This window comes from Kogia breviceps, chromosome 7 (assembly GCF_026419965.1).
Source record: "Kogia breviceps isolate mKogBre1 chromosome 7, mKogBre1 haplotype 1, whole genome shotgun sequence".
Taxonomy (NCBI): domain Eukaryota; kingdom Metazoa; phylum Chordata; class Mammalia; order Artiodactyla; family Physeteridae; genus Kogia; species Kogia breviceps.
The window spans coordinates 36,332,333-36,352,862 of NC_081316.1; the positions used below are offsets into that span (position 1 = coordinate 36,332,333).

Genomic DNA, 20,530 nt, shown 5'->3' on the forward strand with positions numbered 1-20,530 from the left:
CGAAACAGAAACAGAGGCACAGAAATAGAGAACAAACTTATGGTTACCAAAGGGGAAAGGCAGAGAGGGGAAGAGGACAGGGATAAATTAGGAGTTTGGGATTAGCAGATACAAACTGCTATATATTAACACAGATAAACAACAAGGTCCTACTGTATAGCACATGGAACTATATTCAGTATCTTTTAATAAATGATAATAGAAAAGAATATTATAAAGAATATATATGTATAACTTAATCACTTTGCTGTACACCAGAAACTAACACAACATTGTAAATCAACTATACATCAAATTAAAAAATTAAAGTATTCAGCACCTTGATACTTTATTATTGTTAATAACTTATTTATAGCTTATTTCTGATATCAATATTCACAAACTTATTACTAGGGTACAAGAACAGTCTTGTTCCTTCATTTCCAATTCTTATACCCTTCTTTTTATTGCCTTGCTCCACTGTCTAGGATCTCCTTTACAGTGCTGAATAGAAAAGGTGATGGTAAGTATCCCTGTCCTGTTCCTGAACTTAAAGTGAATGCTTTCAAAGCTTCATCAAGTTCTAGGATGTAATTTTGGTTTTTGTAGGTACACCGTACCGTGTTACAATATAACATTCTAGTTCTAGTTTGCTAAGAGTTTTAATATATAGATACATTGAAGGGATATGGAATTTTATCAGACTTTTTCTCCCGAGATATCTCAAAAGATTTTTCTGGTTGATTTTCTCAAATTTAACCAAACTTGTACTCCTGGGATAAACTTTACCTTCCAATATATTGCTCAATTAATTTTCTAATATTTTGAATAGGATGTCTGCACATATGTTCACAAATGAGTGACCTGTAATTTTCTGTTTTACTGCCTTAGCAGAGTTTTGGTATAAAGGTTATACTGGCCTCATATATGGATGCTTGATTCCCAACAAATATAACAGTGCAAAGTAGAGAGGAAAGAATGGTCTCTGCACTAAGTGAGACTGGGACATTTAACATATTAACATAACTGGGACATATTAACATAATATAGACTGGTCATTTAAACATATTACAAATAATAATAATAATAGTAATAATAAAAAGCTGGATCACTACCTCATACCATATACAAAAAACAATGCCTGGTAATTACAAACCTAAATGTAAAAAACAAAACTATAAAATTTATAAGAGAATATAGGAAAACACCTCCATAAGACTTCTTACCCAACTCACATATAGCGGCAACCATAAACATGAATGATGCTCATGAAAATTGAGAATTTCAGTACATCAAAGACACTATGAAGAGAGTGAAACAGCAAGCAAGAATGAGAACTTTTTCATTACATAAAACCTATAAACAACTCAAATAAAAAAAATTTAAAGATTGCCTGCAAATAATAGAAAGGCCCAACTCAATGGAAACCTGAACAAAAGACATAAACAGATATTTCACAGAAAAGGAAATCCAAATTTCCAATAATCACATGAAAAGATGCTCAGCCTCACTGACAATCACAGAAATGCAAATTTAAATTGCAATGAGAAACTGCTATACAACTAACTGGAAAAAATTCTTAAAGGTAGGCAATACCAACCAGAACTGTTATATACTATTGATAGAAGTATAAATTGGTATAACCACTCTGGAAAATAGCCTGGCAATATTGAGAAAATCTGAAGATATGAATACCCTAAAGCCTGCAATTTTTATATGTAAATATATACCCCACAGATGTGTGTACCAGGCACATGTACAAAAAGTTCATAACAAAATCGTTCTTAACAGACCTAAACTGGAAAACACAAAAATTCCCATCAAGAACAGAAAAGATAAATTGGGATATATTAATCAATGGCATTCTATGTAACAATAAACATGAATGAACACTAAAAATAATGTTGAGCAAAACAAGCTAGACAAAAAGAATGCATAATATATGATTTCATTTATCTAAAGGTCAAAACTGAGTAAACTAAACTATGCCCATTTAAGTGGTTAAAATATAAAGCAATATAAAGGAAGTGATTACCACCAAAGTCAGTAGGGTACTTACCTCAATCAAGCAGGGAGAGCATCTGACTGAAAAAGGGCAAATGGAGGTGGGAGGAATTTTAAAGTGCAGGAAACGTTCTCTTTCCTATTATTTGTCCATACATATGCATATTAGAACATATAATGTGTTATGCACTTAATATGTATATCTCACACAAAGGTAAAAATGAAAGGATGTTTATACCCCCTCTGAGTTTTTTCAGAGGTATTTAATAAAATTCTCTATGAAAAAACTGCTGCAGTTGCTTACTATTTACTGAAATATTTAATTGGGCTTTCACAATTATAAACACTTCAAAGGAAACAGAAAGCAATCTTCTAAGAAGAGTAAAATGTTCCACTGCTGTAGAAATATCTTCAGAATGCTCATGCGAATCAAGGTGTATCCTGTAAAAGCCCATCTGCTCAGGCTGTTTATTGCCTGCTACAAGTCATAATCCTATTTGCCTCAGTAATTACTTGTTCAAATATAAATATAACTGGAAAGATTAAGATTTCAAGGAATACAGAAAAAAAGACAAAGGCCATAATTCCCAGTAATTCTGTATTAAAACATCACAACACAGATATCATTCATATAGATAACCCCTTATGAGACTGCTCATCTTAATCACCACCTGATTTACCATTCATGAAAGAAACTAAAGATTTTACTTATTTTTCTTTTCTCAAGTGTCCAATCACTAAACCTTACGTTAGCACAAAAGCATTCAAAATGAATTCTATCTCTGGAAACACCTGCTCAAAAACTAGCATAGATTTAAATCTATAGAAATACAACACCATAATAAAAAGAGTATGCTAAGTAAGTCTCTTAACTAATCCAATAAACACGAATTATCTATTTTTCTAAGTGAACATTTTGTTAGAACAACAATCACTATCCTATATTATGTCCTATCTTAAAAGTAGCAATTTAAGTTTTATCTCATGATACAGGGACATCATCATGATTAATTATCTGATACTGGGCATACAGAGATAAAAGACATAGTCTGTGCACTTAAGAACATGGTCTAAGGGATTCAGAGCAGTGAAGAACACAGGGTCCATAGGAGCTAATATAATAAGCCCTTAACTAAGTGAGTGACATTTGAGCTTAGTCAGGAAAAAACAGAGCATCCACAAAGATGTATGCGAGCATGGGGGTAAAGGAGGATGCCTCATCTCTGTGTGCACAAACTGCCTGTGGTTATGTGTATGTGTGCGTGTGTGTGTATGGAAGAAAAATTCCAAGTTTGAAGAGCTATAAATAGTTTAGTATGATTACAGCAACAAGAGGTAGTATGTAGTGACAAAGTTGGGAAGTAGTTAGAGGGGATGCAAAGGAGTCTAGATTTTATTTAGAGATAACGAGGAGCCATTTCAGGAATTTTAGAATGAGAAATATAGGATCAAATCCGTAATGTACCTCTGCCCAATGTGATTTTGATAAAAGACATAGTCTAGGTTCTAAGAAAGAAATGGTCTAGCAGGGAGATAGACGTGCAAACAGCATAAAGTACCACAGGGGTTCATACAACGAACACCTTATCAATTAAATGGCATTTAAAGCTGGTGACAAAATTATTATAAAGTTTACCTAGAAGAATACATGGGTGATAACAACTATTTTTTCAAAATGCATATGGGGCAGGGGGACAGGGAGGGAATACCCTGATATAAAAGTATACAAGGTATAATATTACTTTGCTTTCAGTGAGCTATGGCACCCAAGCATACATATTTCTCTCTTGTTCCCCAAGCATGTTGAAATGACAATAAAGTAATACAAAATGTAATAAATTTATAAACTCATGGAGATTTTAGAAGGTGATATCAAACCACCAAAGATTCTGATAAATTTAGTGGGGGAAAAAAGGAGACTCAAATCATTTTGGTAAACTTGTGAAGAAGGATCCAGTGCTCAGTGCAAACATCAGAGAAGACTGTAGTGGAGGTGGGAGCCATTTTTCACAACACAAATCCCCGATGTCAAGAGGTATACAAAGTGGAAGTGACAAAGGAACTGAAAAAATCATAGGAAAAGTGGTGCCCAGAACAGATCTCCCTCCCTTCTTCTCAGGGAGATGAGAGAAAACCCATACCAATTACCTTTATGAAATAATCTAGTCCTCCATTCATAAATGTAAAAAAACAAGAATCCTTAACTATCTGAGATAGGGAAAAGATGTAAGGACACCTCATAAACAACAAGTACTACCAGGCAGATAATTTCAATTCAGGGGCCAGACTTGCAATCAGAACAAAGCTATTCCATGAGCTGGCTCCCTCCCAAATGTACCATTTGTGTTTACAAGAGTGTAGCTGTGGAATTACTAACACTGAGGACATTTATTATTTAAAATTAGCAATAGCTTAGCTTCTAACACAATGAAAAAAAACGGAGAAAGAATAACCTGGATTCAAGCAGAGACAATAGGTTTTCAGTCTTTTGTGTTGACGATTATCTGGCTTTGAATGTTTGATGTCCTGGGTCTTGAAAATACATTCATTCATTCATTCATTCACTGAGTAAGTATTTACACTGAATACCTACCTGTGTGTCTGGTACCCTCCCAGGTGGTTGGGGCACATCCGTGAATGAAACAGAGAAAAATCCCTGTCTAACCTTAGGGAGCTGATATTTTTAGTAAAGCTTACATTTCCATGTATTTTCATCTCCTGCAACCTAAGTCTTTAAAAAGCCTTACCAAAATGTTAACAGTGAGATCTCATACCAGGATCAGAGGTAATTTTTAGTTTCTCCTTTATCCTCTCATGTCTTCCCAACACAAAAACAACTTTTTACCCCTTTCTTCCTTTATTTATTTAAAGGTGAAGAGAATTGGTAGGAAAATCAATCTGGCTGCACTAAGGGAGTACATGACAGAAAACCAAATAACTGAATACAAATAACCAAGCTACTTACGTGCAGATGTGTTAATTCATGTGAGTATATACGCAATACAAGAATGTGAATTAAGGCACGGATTTAAGAAACATAAACGAGGGACTTTGCTGGTGGGCGCAGTGGTTAATAATTCGCCTGCCAATGCAGGGGACATGGGTTCGAGCCCTGGTCCGGGAAGATCTCACATGCCACAGAGCAACTAAGCCCGTGCGCCAAAACTACTGAGCCTGTGCTCTAGAGCCTGTGAGCCACAACTACCAAGCCCTCGTGCCACAACTACCGAAGCCTGCACGCCTAGAGCCCATGCTCCAAAACAAGAGAAGCCACCGCAATGAGAAGCCCGCGCACCGCAACAAAGAGTAGCTTCTGCTCGCTGCAACTAGAGAAAGCCCGCATGCAGCAACGAAGACCCAAAGCAGCCAAAAATAAATAAAAATAAATAAATAAATATAAAAGAAACATCAACTGTAGACAAGGGATGGATTTGAGAAACAGTAAGGCTTTTCAAGAGGACTCTATCTCCGGCAAGTTTGCTGATGAAGGAAACATCAAGTGTGAGTCCCAGGTTTCCATTTTGACCTGTGAGAAGAATTAATGCAGGTCTGTTCTCTCAGTTCTTACTTATCTCTGTAACCATGGCAGTAATTCTTCATCAAACCCTAAGAACAAAACTCATGAACATTCATGTAGTTTCTGGTTAGTGATGCTATTCTATACATGTGAAGATGTGGACCAAGACAAATCAGGAAGACAGCATGTTTAAAGTAAACATGAAGATTCCTGATATGTACCTGGTATCTGACATGGGTTTGTACAATGGCTGGTCACACAACAGGTATGTGCCTACATGACCAGTTCTCTTTGAGAACTATAGACTCTAAGACTCAATCAAACTTCCTTGGGTAGAGACATCTCTTAAGAGTCTCTGAGGTTCACAGCTAGAAGGAAAAGTACATCTTGTGTGACTCTTGCAGAGAAGAAAGGATTTTGTGGAAGCCTGTACATGACCTCCTTACCTATGGATATCTTTTTCTTGCTGTCCCTGGACTATATCCTTTGCTGTAATAAATCTTAGCTGTGAACACAACTTTATACTGAGTCATGTGATTTCTTCCAGTGAACCACTGAACTAGTGGGTAGTCATGGGATCCCCAAGACAGGACCACTGAGTTGACACAAAATTAAGGGGATGGTGGGACACAAGAAAAACTGAATTTAGTTTCCATGTAAGCCATCTTGATCACCTTCATTAGAAGACTCCTGAGCAGCAATTTCTTTCTTTTTTTTTTTTTTTTTTTTTTACCATTTTAGCTTCATCAGTCGTTCAAAGTTCCCTTCAGCTTTAACTTGCTCTTCTTTTATTTCTATTATATTTAGAAACAATATGAAGAAACATCCCTTACTTCAAGGATTTATCTTAGTGTATTTTGTGATCTTGTTCCAAATATTATATAAACCACCACTATCTTTAAGTTCATTAAGTTACTTTATTCTTCTCAAAAACCTTTCACTAAGTATCCACCACGTATAAGACACTTTGCCAGGTGTTATAGGGACAAAAATATTAAGAAGATAAAGCTCCTATCCTAGAATCCAGAGAAGGACATTTACATAAATATGACAACAGATCTAGGCTTTTCTTAATGTTTCATTTTTAACAGTATTCTAGAAACAGGCAATATAAAAGACTGCATCTTTAATGTCATACTGAGATTGAAAGCACTGCATTGTAGCCATATGATAGATTAATCTTCTCATGAAAACTCCTCTGCAATAACATCCAAAAGTCTGAATAATGAGCTATTCCACAGCGGAATCAATGAGACACCAAAGGCAGCCAGAGTAATGGTAAAAATATTGCCAGAAGCTACCTATGCTTCCTGAGGGTGAACACTGGATACAACTGTCTGGCAACTGAATAGCTTTGCTGTCCTTTGTTAAGTTTATGTTTCTGAAATGATCATTCACTGGAATGTAACAGCTAGAAAAAGAAACAATTTCTCATTCCTTCCATATATCACTTTGAGTTCTATTTGCCCCTGCTAATATAACATCTTTAAAAATCCATATTCTACTTTATTCACATCTACAACCTCAGAACTGCAAGCCTGACCTTCTTCTTAAGTCTCAGTTTATATACAAATAATTTATATATGTATGTAAGCCCTAATATATATATATATATATATATATCAGTTTACATTAAAGCCAAAACTTACTCCATTCTACACTCATTTCTTTAGAAATGTTAGATCTCTTTTTTAAACAAAGAAATAAAAATTATTTTATCATTATTTTGAACACAATTCAAGGATTGTAAATCAAATATATCTAAAAGAATAATGAAACATGTATTTTAAAAGTATCCATCTTTTAGAATTTAAAGTACTTCTTTCAGATGTAAGCTTATGGAGTTTTAGAGAAATCCTGCTGTGTATAGATTTCTGACAGAGAAAGAAGCCTCAGAATTGCTAAAGACAATCACAGCCTGCTAATCAGAAGAGTTGCTTTCACTGACTGATGATAGTTCTAGAAAACTCCAGTGCAATAACAGACAAGTATAAGAGAAGCTTAGGGTAGATTTCAAGGGAGGAGAGAGTGAATATGGAAGCTTTATGGTGTAAGAGAATAGACTGTGAAACAGAAAAGAATACAAAAAGGAGAGTCATCATATGTTGGTGGGATAGCTGCAAGAAATGATCATTTTAGAAACAAAACCAACCAAATGTAAAGTATTATTGGAGGCACTGGTGCCAAGCCAAACATACCACTACAGTTATCACCTAATATTGTTATAATTACTAACATTTAGTAAGCAGTTACATGTCAGCCACTTTGTAAAGCACAATAAATGGATTCAATCCTTATAATAATCTTGTGAGACAGGTACTACCATCAACCCCATTTTATAAATGAAGAGACCAGGGTTAAAGAAGTTAAGTAATTTGCCCATCTTCATAAAGCTAAACAGTCAAAAAGCCAAAATTAGAAATCAAGTCATATGGTTCCAGATGCTGAGAGAAGTATGCTATTCTGCCTCAACTGGTAGAATAATGAGCCAGTAAATGCTGGGGATATTAACATAAACTGTTTCCTGAATATTCTTCTACAGGGACATTCACAAACAGAAGAACAGAGGTTATATCACCCCACAGTATAAATTTCAAATAATCGAATGGAAGACAAAGGAGAGATGCTGAGAACACTATGGAAACAGCTATCTTTTCACAATATAAAAAAGGCAGGGGGTGGAGTCAAGATGGTGTACTAGAAGGACATGAATTCACCTCTCTGAACAACCAGGGCACCTACCAGGCACCAGTGGGGCACCATGGAAACCTAAGGGGACAGAAGGAACCCCCAGCAACTAGGTAGGATGGGAGCTATGGGGGGGAGTGAAGGGGGAGAAGTGGAGGCAGGACGGGACTGGTGCCCCTGAGGGGCGGCTGGGGGAAGGGAAGGGATTCCACGCCCGAAGGGGGAAATTGGGGACCACTGGGAGGGCAGAGGATCAAAAGGGATTGTGGCCAGCTTTCCCCTGCCCACTTGGGCCCCCAGGAGCCTGCTGAGATCCCAGGCCTGATCTTCTGCCACCTAGGCTCCCTCCAGCCACGGGGGTCCTGAGGGAGAGGGAGGGAGGGAAGGGGGAGCAGAAGTAAAGGCCGGACCTCCTGGACCGGCACCCCTGGGGGGCGGCTGGGGGAGGAGAGGTGTTCCTACACCCAGTGGGACATGCACACGGTCAGGGGTCCAGCGGGGAACAGGGAGACCCTGGGGGAGACAGTGGGCTTGGGGGGGCCATGGAAGAGAACACAGCCAGCGCTCTCCCAGTCGACTTAGGCACCAGAGAGCCTACTGGGCTCCCAGGCCTAATACTCTGCCCTTGGAGCCTCCCTCCTGCCAGGCAGAGCCCAAGCCCCACCCCTACACCCCCACCCAGGGCCCTACCTCCAAACTCTGGAACCCCACACTTTCCACCTGCTGCCTCACCCCGTCCATGCAGGTCCTAAGCAGAGGCCCCGCCCCACGTGTGAACATCACCTGCCTAGGCCCTGCTCCCTAGTCCTTTTCTGGTTGCTGGGTCCTGAGCCTAGGCCCCGCCCCATGCTGAAACGTCATCCCCCACCCACCTAGGAACTGCCCCAACCTAAAACCTGCCTCTGCCTAAGTTCCACCCCTGCCTAAACTCCGCCCCCAGAGCCAAGGCTTTTTTTTGCTATTTTTTTCTTTTTTCCTCTTTTAGACTGGGGTTCTGTTTTACCTTGTTGGTTCATTTACATTTTTATTTTTTCTAACAAATCTTTTATTTTTCTAATTTTCTTTTATTCTTTATACTTTGTTATTGTTCTGCTACTTTGGGCTGTTTCCCTCCTCTTTTTTTTCTTTCTTCTGTTGTGGTTTTATTTTACCTTGTTGCAGTTGTTTCAATTATATTTTTATTTTTCTTAATATATTTTTTATCTTTCTAATTTATTCTGTTTTTAATTCTTTATTATTGTATTGCTCCTTTTTTCTTTTTTTTTGCCACACCACAAGGCTTGCGGGATCTTGGTTCTCAGGCCAGAGGTCGGGCCCACGCTCCTGTGGTGGGAGGGCCAAGTCCAAACTGCTGGAATAACAGAGAACCTCAGACCCCAGGGAATATTAATCGGAGTGAGGCCTCCCGGAAGTCCTCATCTCAGCACCAAGATCCAGCTCTATCCAACTGCCTGAAAACTCCACTGTTTGACACCTCAAGCCAAACAACCAGTAACACAGGAATACAGCCCCACCCATAAAAAAATAATAATAATTTAAAAATGACAAAAAAATATGTTGCAGATGAAGGAGCAAGGTAAAAACCTACAAGACCAAATAAATGAAGAAAAAATAGGCAACCTACCTGAAAAATATTCAGAGTAAAGATAGTAAAGATGATCCAAAATCTCAGAAACAGAATGGAGAAAATTCAAGAAACATTCAACAAGGATCTAGAAGAACTAAAGAGCAAACAGTGATGAACACAATAACTGAAATTAAAAACACTCTAGGGCTTCCCTGGTGGTGCAGTGGTTGAGAGTCCTCCTGCCGATGCAGGGGATCAGGGGATACGGGTTCGTGCCCCGGTTCCAGGAGGATCCCACATGCCGTGGAGCGGCTGGGCCCATGAGCCATGGCCACTGAGCTTGTGCATCCGGAGCGCCTGTGCTCCGCAACAGGAGAGGCCACAGCAGTGAGAGGCCCGCGTACCGCAAAAAAAAAAAAAAAAATAGAATAACTGAGGCAGAAGAACAGATTAGTAAGCTGGAAGATAAAAATGGTGGAAATAACTACCACAGAGCAGAATAAAGAAAAAAGAATGAAAAGAATTGACGACAGTGTCAGAGACCTCAGGGACAACATTAAACGCACCAACATTCGAATTATAGGGGTCCCAGAAGAAGAAGAGAAAAAGAAAGAGTCTGAGAAAATATTTGAGGAGATTATAGTTGAAAACTTCCCTAACATGGGAAAGGAAATAGTCAATTAAGTCCAGGAAGCACAGAGAGCCCCATACAGGATAAACCCAAAGAGAAACATGCCAAGACACATATTAATCAAACTATCAAAAACTAAATACAAAGAAAAATTATTAAAAGCAACAAGGGAAAAGCGACAAATAATATACAAGGGAATCCCCACAAGGTTAACAGCTGATCTTTCAGCAGAAACTCTGCAAGCCAGAAGGGAGTGGCAGCACATATTTAAAGTGATGAAAGGGAAAAACCTAAAACCAAGATTACTTTACCCAGCAAGGATCTCATTCAGATTTGATGGAGAAATCAAAAGCTTTACAGAGAGCAAAAGCTAAGAGAATTCAGCACCACCAAACCAGTTTTACAACAAATGCTCAAGGAACTTCTCTAGGCAGGAAACACAAGAGAACAAAAAGGCCCACAAAAGCAAACCCAAATCAATTAAGAAAATGGTAATAGGAACATACATCTCGATAATGACCTTGAATGTAAATGGATTAAATGCTCCAACCAAAAGACACAGACTGGCTGAATGGATACAAAAACAAGACCCATATATATGTTGTCTACAAGAGACCCACTTCAGACCTAGGGACACACAGACTGAAAGTGAGGTGATGGAAAAAGATATTCCATGCAAATGGAAATCAAAAGAAAGCTGGAGTAGTAATATTCATATCAGATAAAATAGACTTTAAAATAAAGACCATTACAAGAGATAAGGAAGGACACTACATAAAGATCAAGGGATCGATCCAAGAAGAAAATGTAACAATTATAAATATTTATGCACCCAACATGGGAGCACCTCAATACATAAGGCAAATGTTAACAGCCATAAAAGGAGAAATCAACAGTAACACAATCATAGTAGAGGACTTACCCCACTTACACCAATAGACAGATCATCCAGACAGAAAATAAATAAGGAAACACAAGTTTTAAATGACACAATAGACCAGATAGACTTAACTGATATCTTTAGGACATTCCAACCAAAAGCAGAAGAATACACTTTCTTCTCAAGTGCACACAGAACGTTCTCCAGAACAGATCACATTTTGGGTCACAAATCAAACCTTGGAAAATTTAAGAAAACTGAAATCATATCAACCATCTTTTCCAACAACAACAAAAATACTCTAGCAGAATAACTGAGGCAGAAGAACAGATAAGTAAGCTGGAAGATAAAAACATTATGAGATTAGAAATCAATTAAAGGAAATACAGTAACAAACACAAACACATGGAGGCTAAACAGTGTGCTGCTAAATAACCAAGAGATCACTGAAGAAATAAAAGAGGAAATCAAAAAATACCTAGAAACAAATGACAACGATCCAAAACCTATGGGACGCAGCAAAAGCAGTTCTAAGAGGGAAGTGCATAGCAATTCAGGCTCACCTCAAGAAACAAGAACAATCTCAAATCTAACCTTACACCGAAAGTAACTAGAAAAAGAAGAACAAAGAAAACTCAAAATTATAGAAGGAAAGAAATCATAAAGATCAGAGCAGAAATAAATGAAATAGAAACAAAGAATAGCACAGATCAATAAAACTAAAAGCTGGTTCTTTGCGAAGATAAACAAAATTGATAAACCTTTAGCCAGACCCATAAAGAAAAAAGGGGAGAGGATGCAAATCAATAAAATTAGAAATGAAAAATGAGAGATTACAACTGACACCGCAGCAATTCATAAGATAAGAGACTACTACAAGCAACTATATGCCAATAAAATGAACAAACTGAAAGAAATGGACAAATTCCTGGAGAAGTACAACCTTCCAAGACTGAACCTGGAAGAATTAGAAAATATAAAAAGACGAATCACAGGTAATGAAATTGAAACCATAATTAAAAATCTTCCAACAAACAAAAGTCCAGAACCAGATGGCTTCACAAGCAAATTCTATCAAACATTTTGAGAAGAGTTAACACCTATCTTTCTCAAACTCTTCCAAAAAATTGTGGAGGGAGGAACACTCCCAAACTCGTTCTACGAAGCTACCATTACCCTGATACCAAAACCAGACAAAGATGTCACACAGAAAAATTACAGGCCAATATTACTGATGAACACAGACAAAAATCCTCAACAAAATACTAGCAAACAGAATCCAATAACAGATTAAAAGGATCATACACCATGATCAAGTGGGATTTATCCCAGGGATGCAAGGATTCTTCAATATACACAAAATAGTGTGATACACCATATTAACAAATTAAAGAATAAAAACCATATGATCATCTCAATAGATGCGGAAAAAGCTTTTGACAAAATTCAACACCGATTTATGATAAAAACACTCCGGAAAGTGAGCATAGAGGGAGAGGGAACCTGCCTCAACATAATAAAAGCCATATATGACAAACCCACAGCAAACATCATTCTCAATGGTGAAAAACTGAAAGCCTTTCCTCTAAGATCAGGAACAAGACAAGGATGTCCACTCTCACCACTATCATTCAACATAGTTTTGGAAGTCATAGCCACAGCAATCAGAGAAGAAAAAGAAATAAAAGGAATACAAATTGGAAAAGAAGTAAAACTGTCACTGTTTGCAGATGACATGATACTACACATAGAAAATCCTAAAGATGCCACTAGAAAACTACTAGAACTAATCAATGAATTTGGTAGGGTTGCAAGATACAAAATCAATGCACAGAAATCTCTTGCATTCCTACACACTAACAAAAGATCAGAAAGAGAAATTAATGAAACAATCCCATTTACCATCTCAACAAAGAGAATAAAATAGCTAGGAATAAACCTACCTAAGGAGGCAGAAGACCTGTACTCAGAAACCTATAAAACACTGATGAAAGAAATCAAAGATAATATAAACAGATGGAGAGATATACCATGCTCCTGGATTGGAAGAATCAATATTGTGAAAATGACTATACTACCCAAAGCAATCTACAGGTTCAATGCAATCCCTATCAAATTACCAATGGCATTTTTCACAGAACTAGAACAAGAAATTTTACAATCTGTATGGAAACACAAAAGACGCTGAATAGCCAAAGCAATCTTGAGAAAGAAAAACAGAGCTGGTGGAATCAGGCTCCCTGACTTCAGACTATATTACAAAGCTACAGTAATCAAGACAGTATGGTATTGGCACAAAAACAGAAATATAGATCAATGGAACAGGATAGAAAGTCCAGAGATAAACCCATGCTCATATGGTCACCTTACCTTTGATAAAGGAGGTAAGAATATACAATGGAGAAAAGACAGCCTCTCCAATAAATTGTGCTTGGAAAAATGGACAGCTACATGCAAAAGAATGAAATTAGAACAATCCCTAAAAACCATACACAAAAATAAACTCAAAATGGATTAAAGACCTAAATGTAGGGCCAGACACTATAAAACTCTGAGAGGAAAACATAGGCAGAATACTCTATGACATAAATCACAGCAAGATCCTTTTTGACCCACCCCTTAGAAAAATGGAAATAAAAACAAAAATAAACAAATGGGACCTAATGAAACTTAAAAGCTTTTGCACAGCAAAGGAAACCATAACAAGACGAAAAGACAGAATTTCCATTTCTCAGAATGGAGAGAAAATATCTGCAAATGAAGCAACTGACAAAGGAGTAATCTCCAAAATATACAAGCAACTCATGCAGCTCAGTATCAAAAAAATAAAGCAAACCAATCCAAAAATGGGCAGAAGACCTAAACAGACATTTCTCCAAAGAAGACATACAGATGGCCAACAAATGCATGAAAAGATGCTCAGCATCACTAATCATTAATCATTAGAGAAATGCAAATCAAAACCACAATGAGGTATCACCGCACACCAGTCAGAATGGCCATCATCAAAATATCTACAAACAGTAAATGCTGGAGAGGGTGTGGAGAAAAGGGAACCCTCTTGCACTGTTGGTGGGAATGTAAACTGATAAAGCCACTATGGAGAACAGTATGGAGGTTCCTTAAAAAACCAAAAATAGAACTACCATATGACCCAGCAATCCCACTACTGGGCATACACCCTGAGAAAACCATAATTCAAAAAGAGTCATGTACCACAATGTTCACTGCAGCTCTATTTACAATATCCAGGACATGGAAGCAACCTAAATGTCCATCAACAAATGACTGGATAAAGAAGATGTGGCACATATATACAAGGGAATATTACTCATCCATAAAAAGGAACAAAATTGAGTTATTTGTAGTGAGGTGGATGAACCTACAGTCTGTCCTACAGAGTGAAGTAAGTCAGAAAGAGAAAAGTACCATATGCTAACACATATATATGGAATTTTAAAAAGCAGTACTGATGAATCTAGTGGCAGGGCAGGAATAAAGACACAGATGTAGAGAACAGACTTGAGGGCATGGGGAGAAGGGTAAGTTGGGATGAAGTGAGAGAGTGGCATGGACTAATATATACTACCAAATGTAAAATAGCTAGCTAGTGGGAAGCTGCTGCATAGCACAGGGAGATCAGCTTGGTGCTTTTTGACCACCTAGAGAGGTGGGATAGGGAGGGTGGGAGGGAGACTCAAAAGGGAGGGGATGTGGGGATATATGTATACATACAGCTGATTCACTTTGTTGTACAGCAGAAACTAACACAACACTGTAAAGCATTTATACTCCAATAAAGATGTGGGGAAAAAAAGGCAAAGGAGAACATCTTTGAAGGAAAGTACAATGTTGGCTCATCCAAAACAAAAAGGTCTGATTTTCAAACTCTATAGGTTCTAAGTAAAGCAAACTACAGAATGCAACCAACACATGCACTGTCAGTAGTGAAATGGAGAGACAGCATAGTAAATTGGCTTTGAGTATGGACCATGGAGTCAGGCTGCCTGGGATCTAATCCTGGCCACACTACAAATATGGAGAGTTACATAGTCTCTGTGTCTCAATTTCCTAATCTCTATAAAAACAAATATATATATATGTACTGTTTTTGTACCTACCTCAAAAGAAATTAAATAGAAAGTACTAAGTTAATGTTAGCAACTTCTACTGTTAAATGTACCTAGAATTGAATGCTAAGTCATTTTCAATAAATGCTCTCATGCAAAATTTCCATACACTCCAGCACTAAATTTCATACACAATGAATTTGATTATAATCATTGTACAAACATATTTCTAAAAAGTCACTAGGAATCAGGGCTTCTGTGAAATAAAATGAAGACAAAACAAAATAAAATGAGTAGTATCACTATCTTTTTCTTTCATAAAGGAATTAAAATGGGAGCACATCTAGTCTCACCTTACAGAAATCAAAAATGACAAATGAATATATAAATGAACATGGTCTTTCATAAGATGAGAATTTCTAATAGAAATATCTTACTGTAATCTTACTATCACAACAATAAAATTTTGATAATTCATCTAAAACAATCTCTTCTTTGGGACAGTGGTTCTCACATCTGTTTGGATGGTGGTAATGCACAAGCAAGAGAGGGTGCTCTTTACAGAACCCCCAAAATGATGATGCTGTAGTTAATAGCAATATAAGGGAAAAAAAAAACTTTACTAGATTATGGATTGCATATGCAACATAGATGCATATTCTCTAATATGAAAATAATAACCACAAACCTCTATCTATGAAAAAATCTAAGCAAGAGCAATGTCATTTTTTCATTAACATTAATTTGGTACTTGTTAGTAATAACAGTTGCTAACTTCTGAATACCTACTACATGCCAGGGCAGGCAATATGCCAAACAGACTGAGGTGCATATCTTACTTATAACTTATTTACCTTACTCATAACCGTATGAGGTACTCATCATTATTTTCATTTTGATAGTAAAACAACTGAGGTTTCAAAGAGGTTAGATGTAATTTAACTGAAGTTCAAACAACGGAGAAGGGACAGAGCAAGGACTCAAACCTGTCTGACTCAAACTTTGCACTCTTAACCACAACACTAGACTTCACTGCAATAAAATCTAAAAATTTAAATATTTTACATAATTAAATTTTATACGAATCAGAAATGATCAATATTAACCAATTTTAAGAATAAACATATGTATCAGTGGGAGGACCATTTAAGAATCATTGCTGAGAATCTAACGTAAGCACGGCAAAAGCTGTTAAAAGAGTAGACCTTAAATGTTTCCAACACAAAAAAGAAATGGTAATTATTTCATGTGACACAATGGAGGTGTTAGCTAATGCTACAGTGGTAATCATTCTGTAATATATTAATGTATCAAAGCAATACATTTTACACCTTAAACTCACACAATATTATGTGTCAATTATATCTCAATAAAGCTGGGGGAAAAAAGAATCACTAAGAAGCCTGATATTAAAATTATTCTGGAAATTATTCCAAAGTTCCAAATGTAACATGCTTTGGTTAGGTACACAGCTAACAAAATCTAGTTCTAAAAGCTGTAGTTCAAGTGAAGGTCTTCTTACTAGGATATAAGCCAACTGTAAAATCAATCATGGGTCAATTAACCTAACAAACTTAATTTCTCAAAGAGAGGAGATATTTTTAGAGAACATAATTAAGTTTGTAGCCATTCTGAAATTTACTTATTTTAATTTGAGGAGGCACAAGGGCTAGTGTTGTCAAAAAGAAAAAGATAATCCTTAGCCTTTTTAGTTGAAGTGCTATTTGCTAAAGGAAATACTACTGATATATTGGGTTGTTTTTTTTTTTTTTTTTTTTGTGGTACGCGGGCCTCTCACTGTTGTGGCCTCTCCCGTTGCGGAGCACAGGCTCGGAACGCACAGGCCCAGTGGCCATGGCTCACGGGCCCAGCCGCTCCACGGCATGTGGGATCTTCCGGACGGGGGCACGAATCTGTGTTCCCTGCATCAGCAGGCAGACTCTCAACCACTGTGCCGCCAGGGAAGCCCTGATATATTGAGTTTTGTAGCAAGTCTTCTAACACTGCCCTATATGTCCATGATTTCTAATTTCATATTATTGTAATTAGCATATCTATAGCCATAATTGGAAGGACAGAAAACTATATAAAAATAATTCTCATCAATGAGAAGAACAATGAAAAGATTATTCATAGCTCAAACATGTCTAGGTCAATACAACTTAAAATCTTATGATTCTGGAATGAATTTTTACTAAAAGACAACTGTCTTGAGTCTGCATTGGATAGCTATTAAAGACAAGAAAATCAATAGCTATTAATCATTAAATTTTAAAATAATCTTAAATCAAGCCGTAAAATGCATCTACCTTATGATATGCATTGCCTGGTAAAGTATTTCAGACTGATCAACTCCAAGAACCTTCTTTGCCCCAGCTTTAGCAGCAAACATAGAGAGAATTCCAGTTCCACAACCAACATCCAAAACTACCTGGTGTAATAAAAAAATAGATGTTATCGAGAAGGTCTAATACTTTAAATCCTATTCATATATGATGATGTTTCTGGCTAGAAATAGATAATAAAAATTTAAACTTTACTGATCAGATATAGTAATAATCTCTATTTGAGGAAATTGAAAATATAATTACATTAAGTTGTTTTAAATTCATAACAGTGTTTTGGCCACAGTCAGCTGCAATCAGATGCAACAATGTAAATTTAACAAATGTTTTATATGAAATAAGCAATTCCCACAGACTTATTAAGAGGGAATTAGTCTCTGTTTTTTATTTCCTTATTGTATGTATGTTCTAATTTAGGCTTAGTAATTCTTAATTTTAACAGAAATAAACTTTCTCAAGTTTGAGTGGCAGGAATTAACCTAAGCAAGATAGCCTGATCCAGTACAATTTAAAAATGGTTATAAAGGAATCATGAATGGAATATTACTCAGCCATAAAAAGAAACGAAATTGAGTTATCTGTAGTGAGGTGGATGGACCTACAGTCTGTCATACAGAGTGAAGTCAGTCAGAAAGAAAAAAACAAATACTGTATGCTAACACATATATATGGAATCTAAAAAAAAATTGGTTCTGATGAACCCAAGGGTGGGACAGGAATATAGATGCAGACGTAGAGAATGGACTTGAGGACACGGGGCAGGGGGATAGAAGGGGAAGCTGGGACAAAGTGAGAGAGTGGCATGGACATATATACACTACCAAATGTAAAATAGCTAGCTGGTGGGAAGCAGCCACATAGCACAGGGAGATAAGCTCGGTGATTTGGGACCACCTAGAGGGGTGGGAAGGGAGGGTGGGAGGGAGGCACAAGAGGGAGGGGATATGGGGATATATGTATAAATATAGCTGATTCACTTTGTTATACAGCAGAAACTAACACAACATTGTAAAGCAATTATACTCCAATAAAGATATAAAAAAATAATAAAGGAATCATGGATATGGAATATTGCCATAACCTCTCCACTTCCAAAATTAAATGTTCAACTCATTTTAATAATACATGTAATGTACAATAAAAACAAATTGGCTTCTAGAATTCAGTAACTTGAGAGTTTAATTTTTTAAAATGATATTCATTATAACTGGTGAAAGAAATAAGAAGAACCAAATTTAAGATGTTATTAGGGACAGGCAGGGAGCAATTATTTATAATCAAGAATTTCATATGGTTCTTCCCAGAACAGTATAGTGAAACCTGCTTGGTTCACAGTAAAAAAAAAAAAAAACTAAAATTACCAAGGAAACACATTCAGCAAAATACTCAGAGGTACACTAGAAATTACTGAAAACTGTAGTGCCTTAAGTCTTTCATTACCAATGACCTGAAACCCTATACACTTGTCTCAAAATACGAAATTATTTCAGTAGTCTCCTACTATAAATATTCACTGAGCATTACTAAGTGCAGGCACTGATCATGGTGATGGGGTACAGCAACAAACAAGACCAAGTCCCTGTCCTAACAGAGCTTACAATCTTATGGGGGAGACAATGAACAAAGAATAGAGAATAAAGAACAGAGAATGTTAACAGAGAATAGTAGTGTTATAAAGAAAACTCAAGCACAGAGGTTAAAGCAAGGGGTGGGGGGACACACTCTTAGAACTTTAGATAGGTCTGCGAATACTTCTCTGATACATGTGAGCAGAGAAGGAAATGAAGTAAAGGAGTGTGCCAGGCAAAGATCTGGAGGAAATGACTTCTAGCCATAGAAGATATTAAATGCAAAGCACAAGATTCCAGGCAAAGCAAGAAGGACACTGTGGCTGAGCTGGGTGAGAAAGGTTCCTTGGCGGTGAGATCAGGGTTAAGCAGGGGTCAGATCACATAAAGCTCTTGGATTTTATTCTGAGTAATGGGAAGCTACTGTTAAGAAAAACAGAACTAGAATTAAGAATCTATTATATTTTTCAACAGTTACTTTTTCCCTAGGTAAAACATTCATACAGTTTAAACATCAAAAAGTGTATTTCTTATTTATCCTTCAAAAGAATTTTTATGCATATACAATGCAATACTATATATGTATTTCCTTCCCTCCTTTACACAAATGGAAGCATATTATACCTACTGTGCTACACATTGCTTTTTTCCTTAACAATATAATTTAGAGATCTTTCCATATCAGTTTATAGAACTTCTTCCTCTTATATAGCTGTACAGAATTCCATATCACGGTTGTACCACAATCTACTAATCCACATTTACGTAGTTCCTGAAATGTTACCATGACAATCAATGCTGTAAATAACATTATACCTAATCCCATTCATACACGAGTAACTCTACGGAAGTATAAAGGAGTAAATCTATTCCTAGAAATAAAAACACTGGGTCAGAGAGAATATACATATTTATAATTCTGCTAAACATAAATTACCCGCCATAGGGCAATTCTACTCATGAAGACTCCAATCAGCAATGTGTAAGGGCCAATTTCCTCACAGGTGACACTAGCCCATATAATCAAACTTTCAGATTTCTGCCAATATGTCAGGTACAAAATAATGATATACTGGTCTAGATTTAATGTGCATTTTCATTATCATGAGGTTTTGCATTATTTCATATGTTGTAGAGCCATCTGTAGTTCTATGTGAACCATCTACTTATATCCTTTCTCCATTTCTCCACCAAGTTGTTAGTTCTTCTCTTACCAAATTTCTCTTATCAAATTTTATCAAATAAGAGTTGTTAGTTAAGATCAGACCTTTGTAATATGAC

General features: G+C 36.7%; 1 protein-coding gene across 3 annotated transcripts in view; it reads right to left on the reverse strand.

Annotated features, from left to right (window-relative positions):
* PRMT3 (protein arginine methyltransferase 3) overlaps window positions 1–20,530 on the reverse strand; it is a 140,955-nt gene that overhangs the window by 95,138 nt on the left and 25,287 nt on the right. For all 3 annotated transcript variants that reach the window (XM_059070158.2, XM_059070159.2, XM_059070161.2), the window contains exon 9: window positions 17,646–17,767. In XM_059070158.2, the coding sequence (XP_058926141.1) occupies window positions 17,646–17,767 (122 nt within the window). The remainder of the gene's footprint in view (window positions 1–17,645; window positions 17,768–20,530) is intronic.